Source organism: Pezoporus flaviventris, unplaced genomic scaffold (assembly GCF_033815535.1).
Source record: "Pezoporus flaviventris isolate CSIRO_AGI_PZ_B2104156 unplaced genomic scaffold, CSIRO_AGI_Pfla_v1 ptg000002l, whole genome shotgun sequence".
NCBI lineage: Eukaryota > Metazoa > Chordata > Aves > Psittaciformes > Psittacidae > Pezoporus > Pezoporus flaviventris.
This window is the reverse complement of record NW_026892550.1, coordinates 44,641,972-44,657,644: the sequence shown is the minus strand read 5'-3', so window position 1 is coordinate 44,657,644 and position 15,673 is coordinate 44,641,972. Positions and strand designations below refer to the sequence as shown.

The window sequence follows — 15,673 nt, the reverse complement described above, 5'->3', positions numbered from 1 at the left end:
CCACAGCTGCACACAGCTCTCTCACAACGTCGCATACTGCTGTCGGGTGCTTGTGCGGAGAAAGGCGGCTTACGGGACTGTGAGGGGCCGGGGCCGGGCCCTGGCCCTGGCCCGCCGGAGAGATGCTGACAGAGCGCTGCCGACGGCGGTGTGAGGGACCGAGCTGTGGGAGGAGCCCAGGGAGGTCCTTCCGCTTCCGGGGCAGCCGCCGGTGCCTCCCCTCCCGACGTGTTTCTCCTCCCGGTTCCAAGATGGCGGCGGCGGCGGGTGGCCCGGGAGCTGCGGCGGCGCTGTGGAGCGAGGTGAACCGCTGCGGGCAGAATGGCGACTTCGCCCGCGCGCTCAAATCCGTTAACAAGAGTGAGTGAGTGAGTGAGTCAGCCAGCGTGTGCGCTGCGGGACTGCCTGTTCCCGGGAGCGGGCCAGGCACGGAGCCGTTCCCGCCCCCCACCTCACGTCTCTGCAGGCCGGTGTTGCTCCTCGCGGTGCGCTTGGCCTTTTGCAAGGGTCGGTGTGATGGGGGCGCGGCCGCGGTGCGGAACGGGTGGCTTCCGCCTGCAGGGCTGCGAGCAAGCAGCGCTCCGGCGCGCTCCGCTCCCGGTAGCTCTTACCGTGCCGGGGGAGGTGACCGGGACAGCCACCCGGGCCCCGGGAGCGGCGGTAGCGTGACGCAGCCGCTGCGGTGTGCCGAGCTCTCGGGGTTACCGGCGGGGTTTCCTTCGGTGTCGCTGGCGGGAGGAAGGAGGGATTTCTCCTGGGAGCAGGAGGGGAGGTGGTGTGAGCAGGGACCCACTCACTCGGAGTGGCAATGCTCGGAAGTAAGTCTGCTCTCGTTGTGATAGTTTGGTATCCGGAGCGAGATTGCAGTATAAAGCACGCTGTGGCCGAGTTTCTCTCTCCTAGTTCTCCCTCACTGCCTCCTTTGGCAGAAAGTATTAGCATATAAAATGACTGCCTGTGTCGGGCCGTGTCGTTCTTGTATGTCAGGCCTCTTTCTTCCTGTGTACGCTTTACGTGGCACTCAGGTGTTGGCACTATGTTCTCTGCCTGGTAGTCAAATGCCAATGAAAGGTTTGTCCAGGTGTGTACAGCTCCTTTGGTGCAGCTGTGTTCCAAAGCACAGCAATCACTTTGGGTAAGTTCAGTATTTATACTGGATCCTTTATCCTGACGGGATTTGTTTCACGATCTGAGCCAAGGCGAGCCATGCCAGGACCTGTTTAAATTGGCATAACTGATCTCAGTGATGGGGTTTTGCAACTGTAACAGCATTTGGCTTTTGCAAAGCCTTAGTGTGTGTGATAATGAGTTAGATTGCTGTGTTGAAACTGTTTTCCTCTCCAGTACTGCAGATCAGCAAAGATGATGTGACTGCACTTCAGTGTAAAGTAGTGTGTCTTATCCAGAACGGGAACTTCAAGGAAGCCCTCAGTGTAATCAACACCCATACGAAAGTGTTAACCAAGTGAGTTGTGTCTTGCTGTACTCTAGAAATATGAAACCACGCGTCTTTGAGAACCTACTGCAGCTTTTGTGGGGGGAAACTAATAGGCAACAAAATAAAGGGTGGGAGGTGCTTAGAGCCATTGGGATTGGGCTTCTCAGTGAAGCACCAATTTGTTCTGGGTGTCAGAGGTGGTTTGATTAAGTTTAAGACAGTCTAACATCTTGCTGTTGAAGGGATTGTCGCTAATCTAGTTTCCAGTCATCTTCATGACCTAATTCTGCTTGTTGATGTTGTGCACCATAGGTGGTACAAGGGGAGAGGACAGATCTCGTGGGGAGTGAAGAGAGAAAGGAAAAACCCTTGCTAGTGGCAGCTAGCTGTTGGCTTTGCTTGGCCATTTCTTCATACTGCTCCCTGGGCTCCTTTTCTTTGCCAGCTGGAAGGTGATGCTTCAGCTTTTGTGGTGGTGCAAGCCCTTTGTACATGTTCTCAAATCAGGACCTTGAGGACAACTTCTGTTTGAGAATAAGCCAGGCTTTCAATTTGTGTCATTAAGCAGACATATATTTATCTTTCCTGATAAAGAGGCACTTTGTGCAATAGCTAGGGTGAAAATTGCTACCCCAGAACTGCCTTGCAGCAAACTTTTTGTATTTCAGATAATGCTCTGTAATACAGATAGTTTAGTCCTGAAAGACAACATCTGTATTTCAGATACTTCCAGAAAAGTGCGTTGTAATATTAGTGCAATAAAACATACACGTTTGTGTTCCCATCTGGATAAAACTTAATTGCCTTATTCATTCAGTTTTTCCTGGGATGGAAGGGGATTATTTGTATATATCGATGTATTTTTTTTAACTTATCTTTTTAGTATATGGTGAGGAGAAGGAGGAGTAATTTCTCTAAATTCAACTGGCTTCAGAGTTTTCCCTCTAATTTCTTTAGCTTGGCTCTACTGTGTGCCTGTCTTTGCATCCTGCAGAGCAGGGGAAGTGGTGGTTCTTGCTCTGTCTTAAAGTTGTCCTGTCCTGCAGTGAGACTGAGCCACTGCTTTGTTTTAATTCTTAATTGTTCATTTTCAGACTCCCTGAATACTCAGCTAGACAGATAGTTTTAAATAGGCAAAGGAATAGCTGGTAACTACTACAGACTAAGGGAATCACCGATTAATTTTCCTTTGGCTTAAGTGGTAACTCGGGGATAAGTGGCACAGAGTATTCAAGGCTCTGCTTGTTTGATAATGTTTCCCTGCTGGTGTGAGCTTCCTTTGAAGCCAATTTTATCTTAGCATCAGCAAACTCTTTTGCTGCAGTTCTGCTGGGCTGATATTTCAAAGCAGGTTAATGTTACCGTTGGCTTAGTATCAGGCTGTAAGAGGGACTGTATTTCATACCATTTCATTTCTCTTAGTCGACTGTCTTTGAAACTTTACAGAAGCAATCTTTTGCTGTAATGATATGCTTTCTCCTTAAGAAGGAGTCACATAATGAAGTTTGGTATCATTTTACCTTTCAGCATTTGATTCTCATAATCAGTATGAAACAGGGTTTTGAAATGCCATGTGTCTGGAAACACTGGAAAAAAAGAATCTCCTGTTTAGGTGGAGCTTTGATATTCCTTCTCTTTTGAACACAAAGTAGGTTTAAGATATTTTCAGCACTCAACAGATACATAATTCAGTAACCTGGGATCGTGTGCTCACCTCTGGTGTTTGGCTCTTCGGTTATGTAGCAGTCTGTGACTAATTAGGGCTGCTTAAACAAGTGTGTTCAGGTGGCTGAATGCTGTTGAATGAAGACTACAGCGCATGCTGTCAACCTTTGTCTTGTTCTTGCAGTGATATTATTGCTTTTGAGAAGGCCTACTGCGAATACAGGCTCAATCGTATTGAAAATGCTCTCAAGACCATTCAGAGTGCCAGTCAGCAGACAGACAAACTGAAGGAGCTTTATGGACAAGTGGTAATTACGAGCTTTTCTTCCTGGTGGGATTTTCATATGCTGGATACCTTGCCCCTCTAACGTGGGGCAAGTGTGGGGACAGAGTTTCCTTCTCTGTCTGGGAAGTAAGGAGAGGTACAGTTCCCAACTGCTTCAGTTTCTGTGGAGCTTCAGACTCTTGTCACTGAAGGCAGCATTGTCACCTTACTGCCACTCAACCAAAGCAATACATTTGTAACTTGCTGTCCTTGGGTCTGGCCTGGTAATAGTCATCTGGCTGAGGGGATGGAAGATGGAAGAGAGCTGATAAAGTTTATTTGAGGCTGAGACCCCTGCTTGCATTAGATACCTGTCCAGGGATGGTTTGCAGGGGCTGCCATCTCAGGCATTAGAAGTAAAGCAGAAAGGAAGTTGTGTATCTTCTCTAGTTTCTCCCTGGTAGATCAGAATAGTTTTGTGAAGAATTGGCTATCTTCTCTCAGCTGCATGAAACGCCATTTAACCTTTCCTTGAAAAAAAATAAAAATAGAGAGGTTATCTAAGCTGGAAAAGGGCTATTTGATGACAAAACTGTGTAAACTGCTGCTTTTAAAAAAGCTGTTTTAGGAGTAAGAACTATGCTGTTTGTGCGCAGGTATGTGGTGTCATTGTTTGAGTCCTTGCAAGTCTAATCTGTAGAGTTTGCCCTTAAAGATAGATGCAGATATTAGTAGTTTTAAAACGTATGATGCTCTGCAGCCCACAGCCCATGGGGAGGAAGGGAGGAGACTGTAGTTACTGACATATGCAGGGAAATACTGTCCTGAAGGCTAATCCCTTCCACTTCTCAGCTGTACAGGCTGGAGCGTTATGACGATTGTCTGGCTGCATACAGGGATCTCATCCGCAACTCCCAGGATGAGTATGAGGAAGAGAGAAAAACCAACCTCTCTGCTGTTGTGGCAGCGCAAAGCACGTGGGAGAAGGTGATGCCAGTAAGTAAGTGGGTGCATGTATATGTGTAAGAGTGAGATCCAAGGAGTATAGGATATGGAATTGTAGATATTTAATAGGATAGAAATGTGTTCCTGTCTCTTAACGACTTTTGAGTGCATTGAAGATCACCTAGCAGCTTTCCCTGTATGGAGGGAATAACGCTGTTATTGTTCATGAATTGTACTTCACCTTTGATCTCTAGGAAACTCATAGAATCATAGAATAGTTAGGGTTGGAAAGGACCTTAAGATCATCTAGTTCCAACCCCCCTGCCATGGGCAGCGACACCTCACACTAAACCATGTCACCCAAGGGTCTGTCCAACCTGGCCTTGAACACTGCCAGGGATGGAGCATTCACAATCTCCCTGGGCAACCCATTCCAGTGCCTCACCACCCTTACAGTAAAGAACTTCTTCCTTATATCCAGTCTAAACTTCCCCTCTTTAAGTTTTAACCTGTTACCCCTTGTCCAGTCACTACAGTCCCTAATGAAGAGTCCCTCCCCAGCATCCCTATAATCCCCCTTCAGATACTGGAAGCCTGTTAGTAGATGTCACAACTGAGCAGGAAGTACATTTCTCTGAGCTTGCATTAGGCAGAACACTTGTGACTAGCACTTCCCTGTGTCTCTTTACCCTCCTGCCCAGGTTAAAGCTAACTGCCTGGATCACCTAGCTATGGTTGGGAATATTTTGGTTCATGACCAAGTGCAGATCTTAGTGCTCTCATTTATTCAGAGATCTTTGTCCTTGGAGGCGTGCACAGCATGCTCAGCGTTGTGTTCAGCTCTGTGGATATGCTTTCTGGTTCTCTAGAGTAGTGGTTCATAACCTTCCCTCTTTCAGTATCCTAAGTAGTCCCTAAACTTGGGCTGGAGTTTCATTGCTGCCCTGTCAATTGCCTCTGACTTGGTTGTGCAGTGTGAGGGAAGATCCTTTGCAGTGACTTGTTTGCGCTTTTAAAACTGCCTCTGAATTTACTTTGAGAGGAATAGTTTGAATGTGCATGAAAACTATAGTTTGTGTCCATTATCTGTCAAAACTGTATAGCTCGGTTGGTGTTAATGCAGTTACATTTTGCTTTTCATGCTAGGAGGATTTGGGCCTTCGAGAAGCTACCTATGAGCTGTGTTATAACAGTGCATGTGCATTGATTGGGCAAGGAAAGCTGAATGAAGCAATGAAAAAACTACAGAGAGCGGAAGGTAAAAACATGGTGAGGTGAGAGGGAAGCTTTGTGTGATAGAAGTAGTTACTTGCTCTCTATAGACAGAGTTGGAAAGAGGTTTTCAAAACTTACAAACTGACCAGCAGCAGGAGCTGTAAGTTTTTGACAGTTCCTTACAGAACTTGTGTTTCTGTAGACACGTTGCTCCGCAGCTCTTTTCCAGAGCTATGTGGCATGTGCTATCTCCTGGGTCTCCTACAGCCTTGATTGGTGTGCAGTGCCTTTTTTGAAGTAGGAAGTAGTCAGGAATGTAATCTCTTCTCATAAGCATGATATTTAATATACTCTAACTGCTGGTTTTGTTAGATATATGTATATATATAAACATACACTTAAAAAAATAAAAATACTTAATAGTCCGAATTAGGTATCAAATTAGTATAAGCCGATAAATGAGCTTTTTTGCAAAGAGGACTTTTTATATGGAGTAGAAGCGGGGTTTGTGTGTGTTTGAAAACAGAAAAAGCAGGCTGGACTGGGGGAGCCTTAGGAAGACTTAGCTTCTCTCTGTTCTGATTGCTTTTGCAGATAAATAGGTCAGTTCTCTCCCAATTTTGATGATAGAATAGCAGCTCTTTCGTACAACTGATTTATTAAGTATGTGTAATTTAGGCCTATGTAGTGTGATCGTAGTCCTTTGGAGAGCAAAGCAACTGATGTTCTGGTGAGGTGTATGAGAACATTAAGAAGTGACTGGTATGTGTATTGAAAACTGATGGAATTGTTCCCCATAAAGGGAAATGTAATCTGAATATTGCAGACTTGCAGCACTCTAAAATAACTCCCAAGGTGGTGAGCAGTTGCAGCTGAGTGATCACTACATAAAAGATCAGGAGCTGTGTTTAAGGAAATACGCTCGGGAGAGAAAATGAGTGTGTGACTGCTCTCAGAAGGCAGCTCTGGGAGGCACAGTATCTCCTGTGCATTTGATGTTTCTTCCATATCTTGTAGTCTTCTCCCTCATGCTTATTTCCATCCATCGTCAGACCTGTCTGATGTGCCCTTGTAACACTGCAGAAGTTTCAGGGATACATGAAAAAAATGTTATGTTCCCCCATACTTCTAGGTGGTTTTTTTGTCTCTAAAGCCTTCTAAATTCTGTTCTTCATTTTGCTTTTCCTTCTAGAGCTGTGCCGCCAGTCGCTGTCGGAAGACTCTGTAAGTTCTTAATGTTGTTCTGGAAAGCGTTTGCTTTGCACCAGTGTGAACAGGGGTGCAGTCATGAAGTGTACTGCAGGTAGCAGAGGGTGGCCAAAGCTGCTGTGCAGTTATTACCCAGCACAACTTGCTGCTGTTGCTGGTACCTGCTGTGAGGTCGGGGCAGCAGTCATAGTTGTTGCAGAAGGGTAGCTAATACTGTTAGCTGTTTGCTGCTGTACTCTGCACAGTTGCCTGTGCTGGTGCAGGCAAAATGGGTAAAGGTTGTGTGAAACCACTCTGGGACCCACTCTACTGTGGATGGACATGCTGAGTGGGTTGTGGGAAACAGGAGATTTGTAATCACTGTCACTTCGAACTGAGGGGTAGATTCAGGGCACAATTTAAGGGTATCTTCAGATTCTTGCAGAAGAAGGTGAAGCTTTCTTTTCCCGTGGTTTAACCCAGATGTGCTTGTATTTGTGCTATGGCTACAACCTTCATCTGTAATAGCTGGGTTACTTTGCTACCCAAAAGAGCTTATAGACATTTGCTAGCCGAATGCTGAAGCCAGGGAAAGAGAAGTGAGATGGCAGCTTTTTTTCTTTTTGCCTTGATTTTCCTTCAGGATGTGACAGAGGAAGACATTGAAGCTGAACTAGCCATTATTCATGGTCAGATGGCTTATATCATGCAACTGCAGGGTCGTACAGAGGATGCTCTACAGCTCTACAATCAAATAATCAAGTTGAAGTAAGGGTTTTTCTAGAACAAATGCTCAGTCTTCCATCTGTAGAGAGACCATTGTTTAATAATGTGCTTTCTACTTTTCGTATCTGCAGGCCAACAGATGTAGGACTCCTTGCTGTCATTGCAAATAACATCATCACAATTAACAAGGTATAGAATTAACTTGCTTTCAATGTAGTTACTGAGCCTGCATCTCTACTTTTGTGGAGAGAAGGGCAATAACCAGGAAAGACTTCTTCCTAAACAGTAGTTAAATCACAGGCCTAGAGACTTTTTCATTTTCAAAGAACGTAGTGAAATCTTCTCATGATGTGTAATTTCCCCAGGACCAAAATGTCTTTGACTCAAAGAAAAAGGTGAAGCTGACCAATGCAGAAGGTGTTGAACACAAACTCTCCAAGAAACAGCTCCAGGCGATTGAATTCAACAAAGCTTTGCTGGCAATGTACACTAACCAGGTAGGAGAGACTTATCTGCAGTAAGTAGCTGCAGATTTACTCCACATGAGTTTGACTAGGCAAAAATGGATACGTAGTTGTTCTGTGGCAAAAGATAAGACCACTTTGTTTAGGTCCCTAAAAGAACAGACAGTTATGTAGTGACTTGAATGTGGCTGTAGGAAGGATGGTTGGAAATTATTAAAAGACAGAAGGGGTGTGTGGGGTTCTTAGCTGCATCTGAAGTGCTGCTAAGAGGCCTTCTTCTTGGTTCTGTGTCCCACTTCAGGGAAACCATCACTTCTCAGATACAACTGGTATGTTAGCCCTGTATTAGTTGCTTACAGAGGTTGAGAAAAGTGTATTCTCTCTTCCCACTCCTCAGGCAGATCAGTGCCGCAAGCTGTCAGCAAGCCTGCAGTCACAGAGCCCTGAGCATCTTCTCCCTGTACTGATCCAGGCTGCCCAACTGTGTCGTGAGAAGCAGCATGCAAAGGCTGTAGGGCTTCTGCAGGTAGGTTAAGAAAAAGTTGGACAAGCTCCATTTAAACTTGTGCTTTGTATTCTCTTGTGCTGTTCCTCTTAGTTTATTTTGTCTGCGTTAAATTCCCAAGAGTGTCTGACTATACTTATTTTGGTTTGGTTTAATGCTGCTGGAAAGCATTTACACCCAGCTGAAGGATGCTGCTTTAAATGGGAATCATTCTCTTGCATCTCTGATTTTTATGCTTGGGAAGCTGTAGCAGACATGTAGGGTAAGCAGTGAGCTCTGGTGCTGTCCTGCTCTGCTTGCAAGCAGTTTGCAACAGCTTCCTTTTTGGGGAGAGTGAGTGGCCTGGGACAGAAATCTGAGAGGGTGATGGGCCTCTGGCACATTTTGGGGCCCACCTCAACTTTGTGCTGAAGCCTGCCTGTGCTGGAAGGCTTCCTTTGGCTCTTGCCAGCTTGCTGTGACTGAGCACAAGCAGCAGCCTGGTGCCCACACACATGTTGAATTGTTCTTTCTTCTGACTCTCAGGACTTTGCAGACCAGCACCCTGCCAATGCAGCTGAGATCAAGCTGACGATGGCCCAGCTAAAAATTGCACAAGGTATCCAGTGTCCTACTTTGTTGGGAAGTGTCTGCACATGGTAATGGTACGAGGGATGATAAAAACAGATTTTAGGGCAGTCTTTGCTGCAATCACTGTTGTGACAGGTCGCGAGCAGAGATACTTTCAGTTGGGTATTCTCTATATATGGCTATGGCAGGATAACGCTTATAGCTTAATGTCTGGATGTCCAGGCTTCAGAGGCTCCTGGCAGAGATGCCCACAGCCTTTGTAATAGGGCTGAATCTGTTCTGGGCAGGAGGGTCTTGGGAGTAGTATGTGGCTCCCTGCTGGTACCATTCCTGTATATAGTCAGGCAGTCCAGAGTTCCTCCTGGAAGACAAGACCCTGCTTGCAAAAGCTTGCTCCTGAATCCTTGCAGGATGTGGCAAGGGCAGAAAGTTGTTTTTTCTTTTTTTTTGTGTGTGTGGAGGCTTGTCCTTTATTCCTGGAAATGGGGGAGGTGTTCCAAGAGGAGAATTGTTATGTTCCCGTTGTTTACCTTTGGCTGGAAGTTCACTGGCCGGTTGAAGTGTTACTGTGTCCCTCAGAACTTGTTCCTCCCTGTGTGTCTTGTAGGCAGTGTTACCAAAGCCTGCATGATCCTGAGGAGCATAGAAGAACTTCAGCACAAGCCTGGTATGGTAAGCAAAACTCAGCCTGAACTGTGTGAGGTTTTTCTCGGGTAGCACAGCTTTGTGCTGCCTGCTCCTTGTTGCCTCTTCGCTGTGGTTTTCATTTGACCTGAGTGTCTGCAGGGATTTTGAGCCCATCTTCCTTGTTTTGGACAAAGGTGGGATTATAATTTGCATCAGGTGGCATGAATTTAGCCATAGAAGTACTCTGCCTGTCAGCATAGATGCTTTCTGCCTATATTCCTGCTCTCTTGTAATCGCTCAGACCTGCATGTTGCCTGGATTTACTTGCATAACATGACTGGAACAGCTGCTTCCCTGGTATGTACTGTTGGAAGTTTCTGAAGCAGCTCTAGGACAACAGGCATTAGGGAAGACAGTGCCACATGTTCCAACCCCACAGCATCACCCTGGTCTGCACGCATGTCTCCATCTGGCATTCCAAAAAGCTTTTTGACCTTGAAGATGCTGAAGTGTACAACCTAAGCATCTTGAGCAGAGGCTGGCAGTTATGGGTCTGTTCCAACTGCAAGTGCTAATGATCAAAGTAATTTATAGGGGCAGTTCAGCATTAGCAGCTCCTTACCCTGCCTCATCTCTAGTTACAGCTGGGGTGCAGACACACAGGTGGTGTCTGTATCATCTCACTGTGTCCAGTGCAAGCAAAGAAAGTGCTCAGACAAGGAAGTTCTTTCTGTGAATGCAGTCTTGAGCTTGTACTGTAAGAGGAAGACTGGTGGGGACATTTCTTTGGGAGGAACCTAGGTAGGAAGGTCTTGCCTGGGTATCCTGTCTGTTGCCACAGCTGGCTTTTAGGGATGGAGCAGGAAGCTCACATTAGTGCTGATTTTAGGAAATGTCATCATTTAACTTCTGACTCTCTGGGTGTACAGCTTGTTTGAAGATGTGCTATAAGCTGCTCTTGAATATTTGTTTGCAGGTGTCTGCGTTGGTGACAATGTACAGTCATGAAGAGGACATTGACAGTGCAATTGAAGTTTTCGCACAGGCTATCCAGTGGTATCAGCAATTCCAGGTAAGTCGGAACCAGAGGAGCTAGTCTTCTCTAGGTTTTTCTAGCCAGTTCAGATTAGCTTTTCCTGTTGATGCATAGCCACAGCAACTCATCCAGTTGGGAATTTGGGGACCAGTGAGCTGTTTTCGGAGCATTTGTTTTATCACACTTTCATTATTTTAGATGTATTGCAAACGGGGAGCTCCAGTCAGATTACAAGAGTGGTGGCAGTGGGTGCTCAAATGTAGCAATCAGTTCTTCTCCCTGATTAGAACACGTTGTGGACCACCAAGCTGCCTTGTCCCATGCAGTTCTGCCTCATATCGTGGTGAGCAAAGGTGGCCTGCTTTCAGTGTGACAGGGTGCTAGCTCAGTTCTCTGGGGCCAGGTCTCAGCTAGAGGTGGGCACTGTGCTGTGATAATGAGGAGCTAATTACGGCTGCTGTGTCTTTCAGCCAAAGTCTCCTGTCCATTTGTCGTTGATAAGGGAAGCTGCCAACTTTAAACTAAAACATGGCAGGAAGAAGGAAGCAATCAGCGACTTGGAGGAGCTCTGGAAGTGAGTTGGGTGGTTGCTGAACAGATCTCCACCCAGAGACGTCTGCAATCTGCCCTGTGCCAGGCAGCACCTGACAGCGTTGGTTGACTGGTAGCCATGCTTTAGAGTTGCTGTCACACAGGGGCTCCAGTGCAAAGCCATGCTTTGGAAGGAGGGGGGATAGTTCATTTGATCAAAGCTGATACTTGAAAACCTGGCTGACCTGTCCCAGAAGCCTCTTGTGTGCATTGAAGATTGCTTTGGGGACAGGGATGCATCAGTTTTTCTAGTGCTATATAAACCATGGATGTCTTAAGTTTTAGTGTTTATTATGCACTTGTTGAGACTGGGGGGACAGCACACTGTTAACTTGTCTTTGCTGCTGGGACCTGAGGGATTTTTTCCCTTTCTTTGCCTGCTTCATGATACTGTGGAGAAGTGTGCACCTCCCTTTGTCCACAGGTGATGTTTGGTGACATGCTCTGGAGGAGACCACAGACTGACATGCCTGTCTGCACAGACAACAACTATGCTGCAGCAGGAAGCACTGCATGATGATGCTGGTCTTTGGGATGAATGTGTACCTTGGTAACTTGGTCCTTTTTTTTTCCCCTTACAAAGGCAAAACCCAAAAGATGTGCATACTCTGGCGCAGCTAATCTCTGCCTACTCCCTGGTGGACCCTGAAAAAGCTAAAGTGTATCCTTTTGAGGTGGTATCAGAGCAAAGAAAAAGGGTTATTTGGGCATTGGTCCCTTCTATTTCAGCTGTGTGGACAATTCAGACCCATTCTCACCTGAAGGCAGTCAGTTTCTCCAGAACAGCTACATATCCAGGTCAAGCTGTCTGGAGCTCTATTATTTCCTTAGTTGGTTTGATTACTGTGGGTTCTGGGATCCTTTTATCTTTGGCCTTCTTCTCTCTGAGAATTGATAATGGAACCAAAAATAGGTTCTGTATTTTCTGTTGGAATATGAAACCTGTGGTTGTAACGCCGGACTGTGCCCTATAAAATGTGGCGAAGCTCTCAGTTACCCAAAATATCAGGTTCACATACTGTCATCCTGAGCAGCTTTCAAAGGAAATTGCTGCTTCTTTCTCTGTAATAAAGAAAAGTGAGGCAGGTGGTGATTAAGCAGCTTATCCCAGCTTGTATAAGAAACTGGTGACAGAGCTGGAACTAGCCCCATGAGCCTGTCTGGTGTCTGCATTGCTAACAGGCTGAATTTGTTAAGCTGATGTTGCGTGTTGCTATCTGGCCAAACCTGGGTGTTTATCTTCTTGCTTGCCGGTTTGCATCCCTGAACTCTTCCCTTGCAGTCTTAGCAAACACTTGCCTTCCTCGGATACCCTATCACTGAAAGTAGATGTCGATGCGCTGGAGAACTCCCACGGAGCAACCTACATTCGGAAGAAAGCTGGGAAGCTCACTGGAGACAACCAGCAGAAAGAGCAAGGGTAAAGCGGTCTGCTGTACCTCTGGTGCAGTCATCCTTTGGTGTGGCACAAGAACCACTCCTAGTGTGGTGGGGGCATTGCTGTGGAAAGCAGGCTGGTAGAAAGGGCCCCCGATGTCTAGCTGCAAGGAGTGTGAGGTAGCAGTAGACCAAGTTTTGAGAGAGCTGGGAATGGTTCAGCTTTATCCACAGCTAGTTTTCAGTTGGCTTGTCTGCTGTGTCCATGCTGTGTCACAGCAGCTGTTTCTCTTCTTGCTTTTCAGACAAGGGGATGTGAAGAAGAAGAAGAAAAAAAAGAAGGGTAAGTTGCTAGCTGTTGACACAACACAGCTCCATGGAGCTCACCAGATTGTTTCTTCAAATAGCCAGCTTTGAGCTCCCCAGGAGCTGGAGCTCTTTGCTAAGACTGGGCTCATGTGAGCTTAGATCTTTGTGACAGCTTGTTTGGATGAGGCATTTTTCCACTGAAGTGAGAGCAGCACTCTGATAGGATGGTGTGGGTTGCTGGGCTCTTTGCACTTCCTGGCTACTGACTGCTATATGTATCCCTTGGTGATGCCTCTCTAGTGTGTTGACCCCAGTCTCATTTCCTGGCACTGTGTTGTGCAGGAAAGCTGCCTAAGAACTATGACCCTAAGGTGACTCCTGACCCTGAGCGGTGGCTTCCAATGCGAGAGCGTTCCTACTATCGTGGCCGAAAGAAGGGCAAGAAGAAGGATCAGGTTGGCAAGGGGACTCAGGGTTCAACTACAGCTGGCTCCTCTGAACTGTAAGTACCCATTAGTCATGATGTGGGAAAACACTTCCTTCTAAGTTGATGCTGATTATTGAAGCTGGAATCAGGGTTTCCCAATGTATATGAGGCCTGACAGCAAGATGGTCACTTACTAGCATCTGAGAGAAGGAAGTACTTCTAAAATAATAGCAATGCAGGGTCCAGTGCTGTCTGATAGTTTCTCTTTATACAGCTGTCTCAGAACAGAAGCATGAGAAGCCTTTTGTGGCAGGGTTGGCTTGAGCAGTGTTTTTGAGGAGGGCTGGCACAAAGGTGCCTTTGTGCTTAACGAGAGAGAAAGGGTGTTGGATTTGCTCTGCCTAAGTGTGGGGAGCTGAAAGGCTTCTCATGTTGTGTGAGCTGTCACACATCTGTTCAAAAATCAGCCTTGCTTTCATTGTTGAGGACTTACACTATGTAGTAAACATCAGTTAGAAGGTGATTGCCTGCCCTTTGAGTTATGTTCCCATCATCCAGCCCTTCGACGTATGTTGAAGCTTATTTAAGATCTCCTTGCATGAGTGCCCTCCCATACCTTACTGGGCAGCTGCTGTTTTTTGCTGTCAGCTTCCTGCAGTAGTGCTACATCTTGTGGGTGGCTGTGAACCCACGTGGTGTCTCTTTCATTTCCCTGCAGGGACGCCAGTAGGACTGCCAGCAGCCCACCTACCTCCCCTCGGCCTGGCAGCGGTACAGCTGTGTCGGCCACAAGTAACGTCATCCCTCCCAGGCACCAAAAACCAGCTGGTGCTCCAGCTACCAAGAAGAAACAGCAGCAGAAGAAAAAGAAAGGGTCTAAAGGAGGGTGGTAGAAAGCAGGACATGTAACCTCCCTCCTTCAGTAGGTGATGCTGGCTGAAGAATAAAGGTCGAAAGCAAGTGCTGGAGAAAGACACTTGGCATCTGGATCTCTGTCCTGTCAGTGGGGTGTCTGGGGGAAGATGGGCTGGGGTAGGCACTCAGATGGGTCAGTCTGCTCAGTCACCTTCCTTACGCTTGCTCCCCACTGTGACTTCGTGTTGCCATTAAACTGAAATGCAGCCTCTAGGAAGAAATCTGTCCATGTTGCCAAACATTTAAAAGATGTGGAATAATCAAGAACTTCTTGAAATGTAGTTTTGTGCTCCTCCTGTATATGTTGAGGCCTTTAGCAAATTTATTTGACAGTGTGTCCGACTGCATAATTCAGTATGTCTCATTGCAGTCAGTCTCTGATCACCAAAGAGCACAGGCACAAAGGGGTCTTGGGAAACAACATCTGGGTACATGATACAGAAGATAATGTGAGGGGGAGAACAGGGCTGTTAAAGCATGGCAAAATGTGTGGCAGCTGACTCGGTGTCCCTTTTCTGCAACCCTTACTCTAGCAGGCTTCGCAAAACAAGAGTCAGTTAAACTGAAGTGGCTAGTGGTGGTGGGCTAAGTGGAAGAGGCATTGTGCTTCTCAGGTGGAATCTGGTGGTCTGGTGGAAGGTGTGTCTGCTTTCCTAACACCCTACAGGCAGCTCTCACGCCTCTGTAAACTTCTGGTTTGGTCAGAATGTAGCAAAACCGTTTTCTCATACATGGACTTTCAGTGGGAGTGTTGTCTTATGTCAGACCAAAAGGCAAAGGCTTCTGTCTCTGAAAGAATTTAAAGCAAAGGACTGAAGAGGGGGAGAGCAAGGAAAATGTTAACTGTGGCTTAAAAAAACAGCCCTGAGTCCCTGTGGGGTAAAAATCTACTGAATAGAAAACAGTCTTTACTACCTTGACTGTACACTGGGAGCATCGGGAAAGGGGGGCTAAATGTATAGTGCTCTAAGTGAGAAGGGAGAACAGAAAACAGCTTTCTGAATGGCTAGCAGCCACTTGGATTAAGTGACTTGTCTGAGTCCTGTGCATCTTCCTAGCCAGCAGCTGGTGACTGCAGGAGAATGAGTGCTACCCTGCAGTGAGAGGACGTGATTTAGGGAGAGGAGATAGTGGGGGAGAATGCAACTCTGCGTTCTCCAGGTATTTTCTCTGGTCAAACCTGGCTGGAACCGACCAGATGGAAACGCTGCCCTGTCGCACTGCTGGAACCCTGTCCAGGCTGCTTGGACAGTACCCTGTATGGGCCTCCCCCGGAGATGGGTGCCCATGAAGCAAATGCTGTTATGCGGGCGGCAGCAGCTGTGGGGCACGCCCGCCTTCCTCTGACAGCAGAGGGCCGCCAGTGACGCCGTTCGCTCTCGGCTTTACCGACACGGGTAAGTTCTCAGC

The 15,673-nt window shown here is 46.7% G+C and overlaps 1 protein-coding gene across 2 annotated transcripts; it reads left to right on the top strand.

Annotated features, from left to right (window-relative positions):
* Positions 1 to 198: 198 nt before the first annotated feature.
* On the top strand, positions 199 to 14,324 carry SRP72 (signal recognition particle 72). Of its 2 annotated transcripts, XM_061477134.1 has the most exons (19): positions 202 to 360; positions 1,345 to 1,465; positions 3,288 to 3,411; positions 4,221 to 4,364; positions 5,460 to 5,571; positions 6,721 to 6,752; positions 7,360 to 7,484; positions 7,574 to 7,631; positions 7,808 to 7,939; positions 8,304 to 8,432; positions 8,937 to 9,009; positions 9,589 to 9,653; positions 10,585 to 10,680; positions 11,115 to 11,218; positions 11,819 to 11,896; positions 12,518 to 12,655; positions 12,918 to 12,955; positions 13,264 to 13,423; positions 14,067 to 14,324. In XM_061477134.1, the coding sequence occupies exons 1-19, from the start codon at positions 252 to 254 to the stop codon at positions 14,239 to 14,241; spliced, it is 2,013 nt and encodes a 670-aa protein (XP_061333118.1). In that variant the 5' UTR covers positions 202 to 251; the 3' UTR covers positions 14,242 to 14,324. The 2 variants fall into 2 exon arrangements, with proteins under 2 accessions (XP_061333127.1, XP_061333118.1); XM_061477143.1 differs by lacking the exons at positions 12,918 to 12,955; positions 14,067 to 14,324 and having other exon boundaries at positions 199 to 360; positions 13,264 to 13,417.
* Positions 14,325 to 15,673: the final 1,349 nt, after the last annotated feature.

Bases quoted from the DNA above. Each gene is read 5' to 3' on its own strand.
- SRP72 (XM_061477134.1), top strand. From the start codon at position 252: ATGGCGGCGGCGGCGGGTGGCCCGGGAGCTGCGGCGGCGCTGTGGAGC. The intron at 12,656-12,917 runs GTAAAGCGGTCT...CTTGCTTTTCAG, and splicing joins AACCAGCAGAAAGAGCAAGG to ACAAGGGGATGTGAAGAAGA. The intron at 12,956-13,263 runs GTAAGTTGCTAG...TGTGTTGTGCAG, and splicing joins GAAGAAGAAAAAAAAGAAGG to GAAAGCTGCCTAAGAACTAT.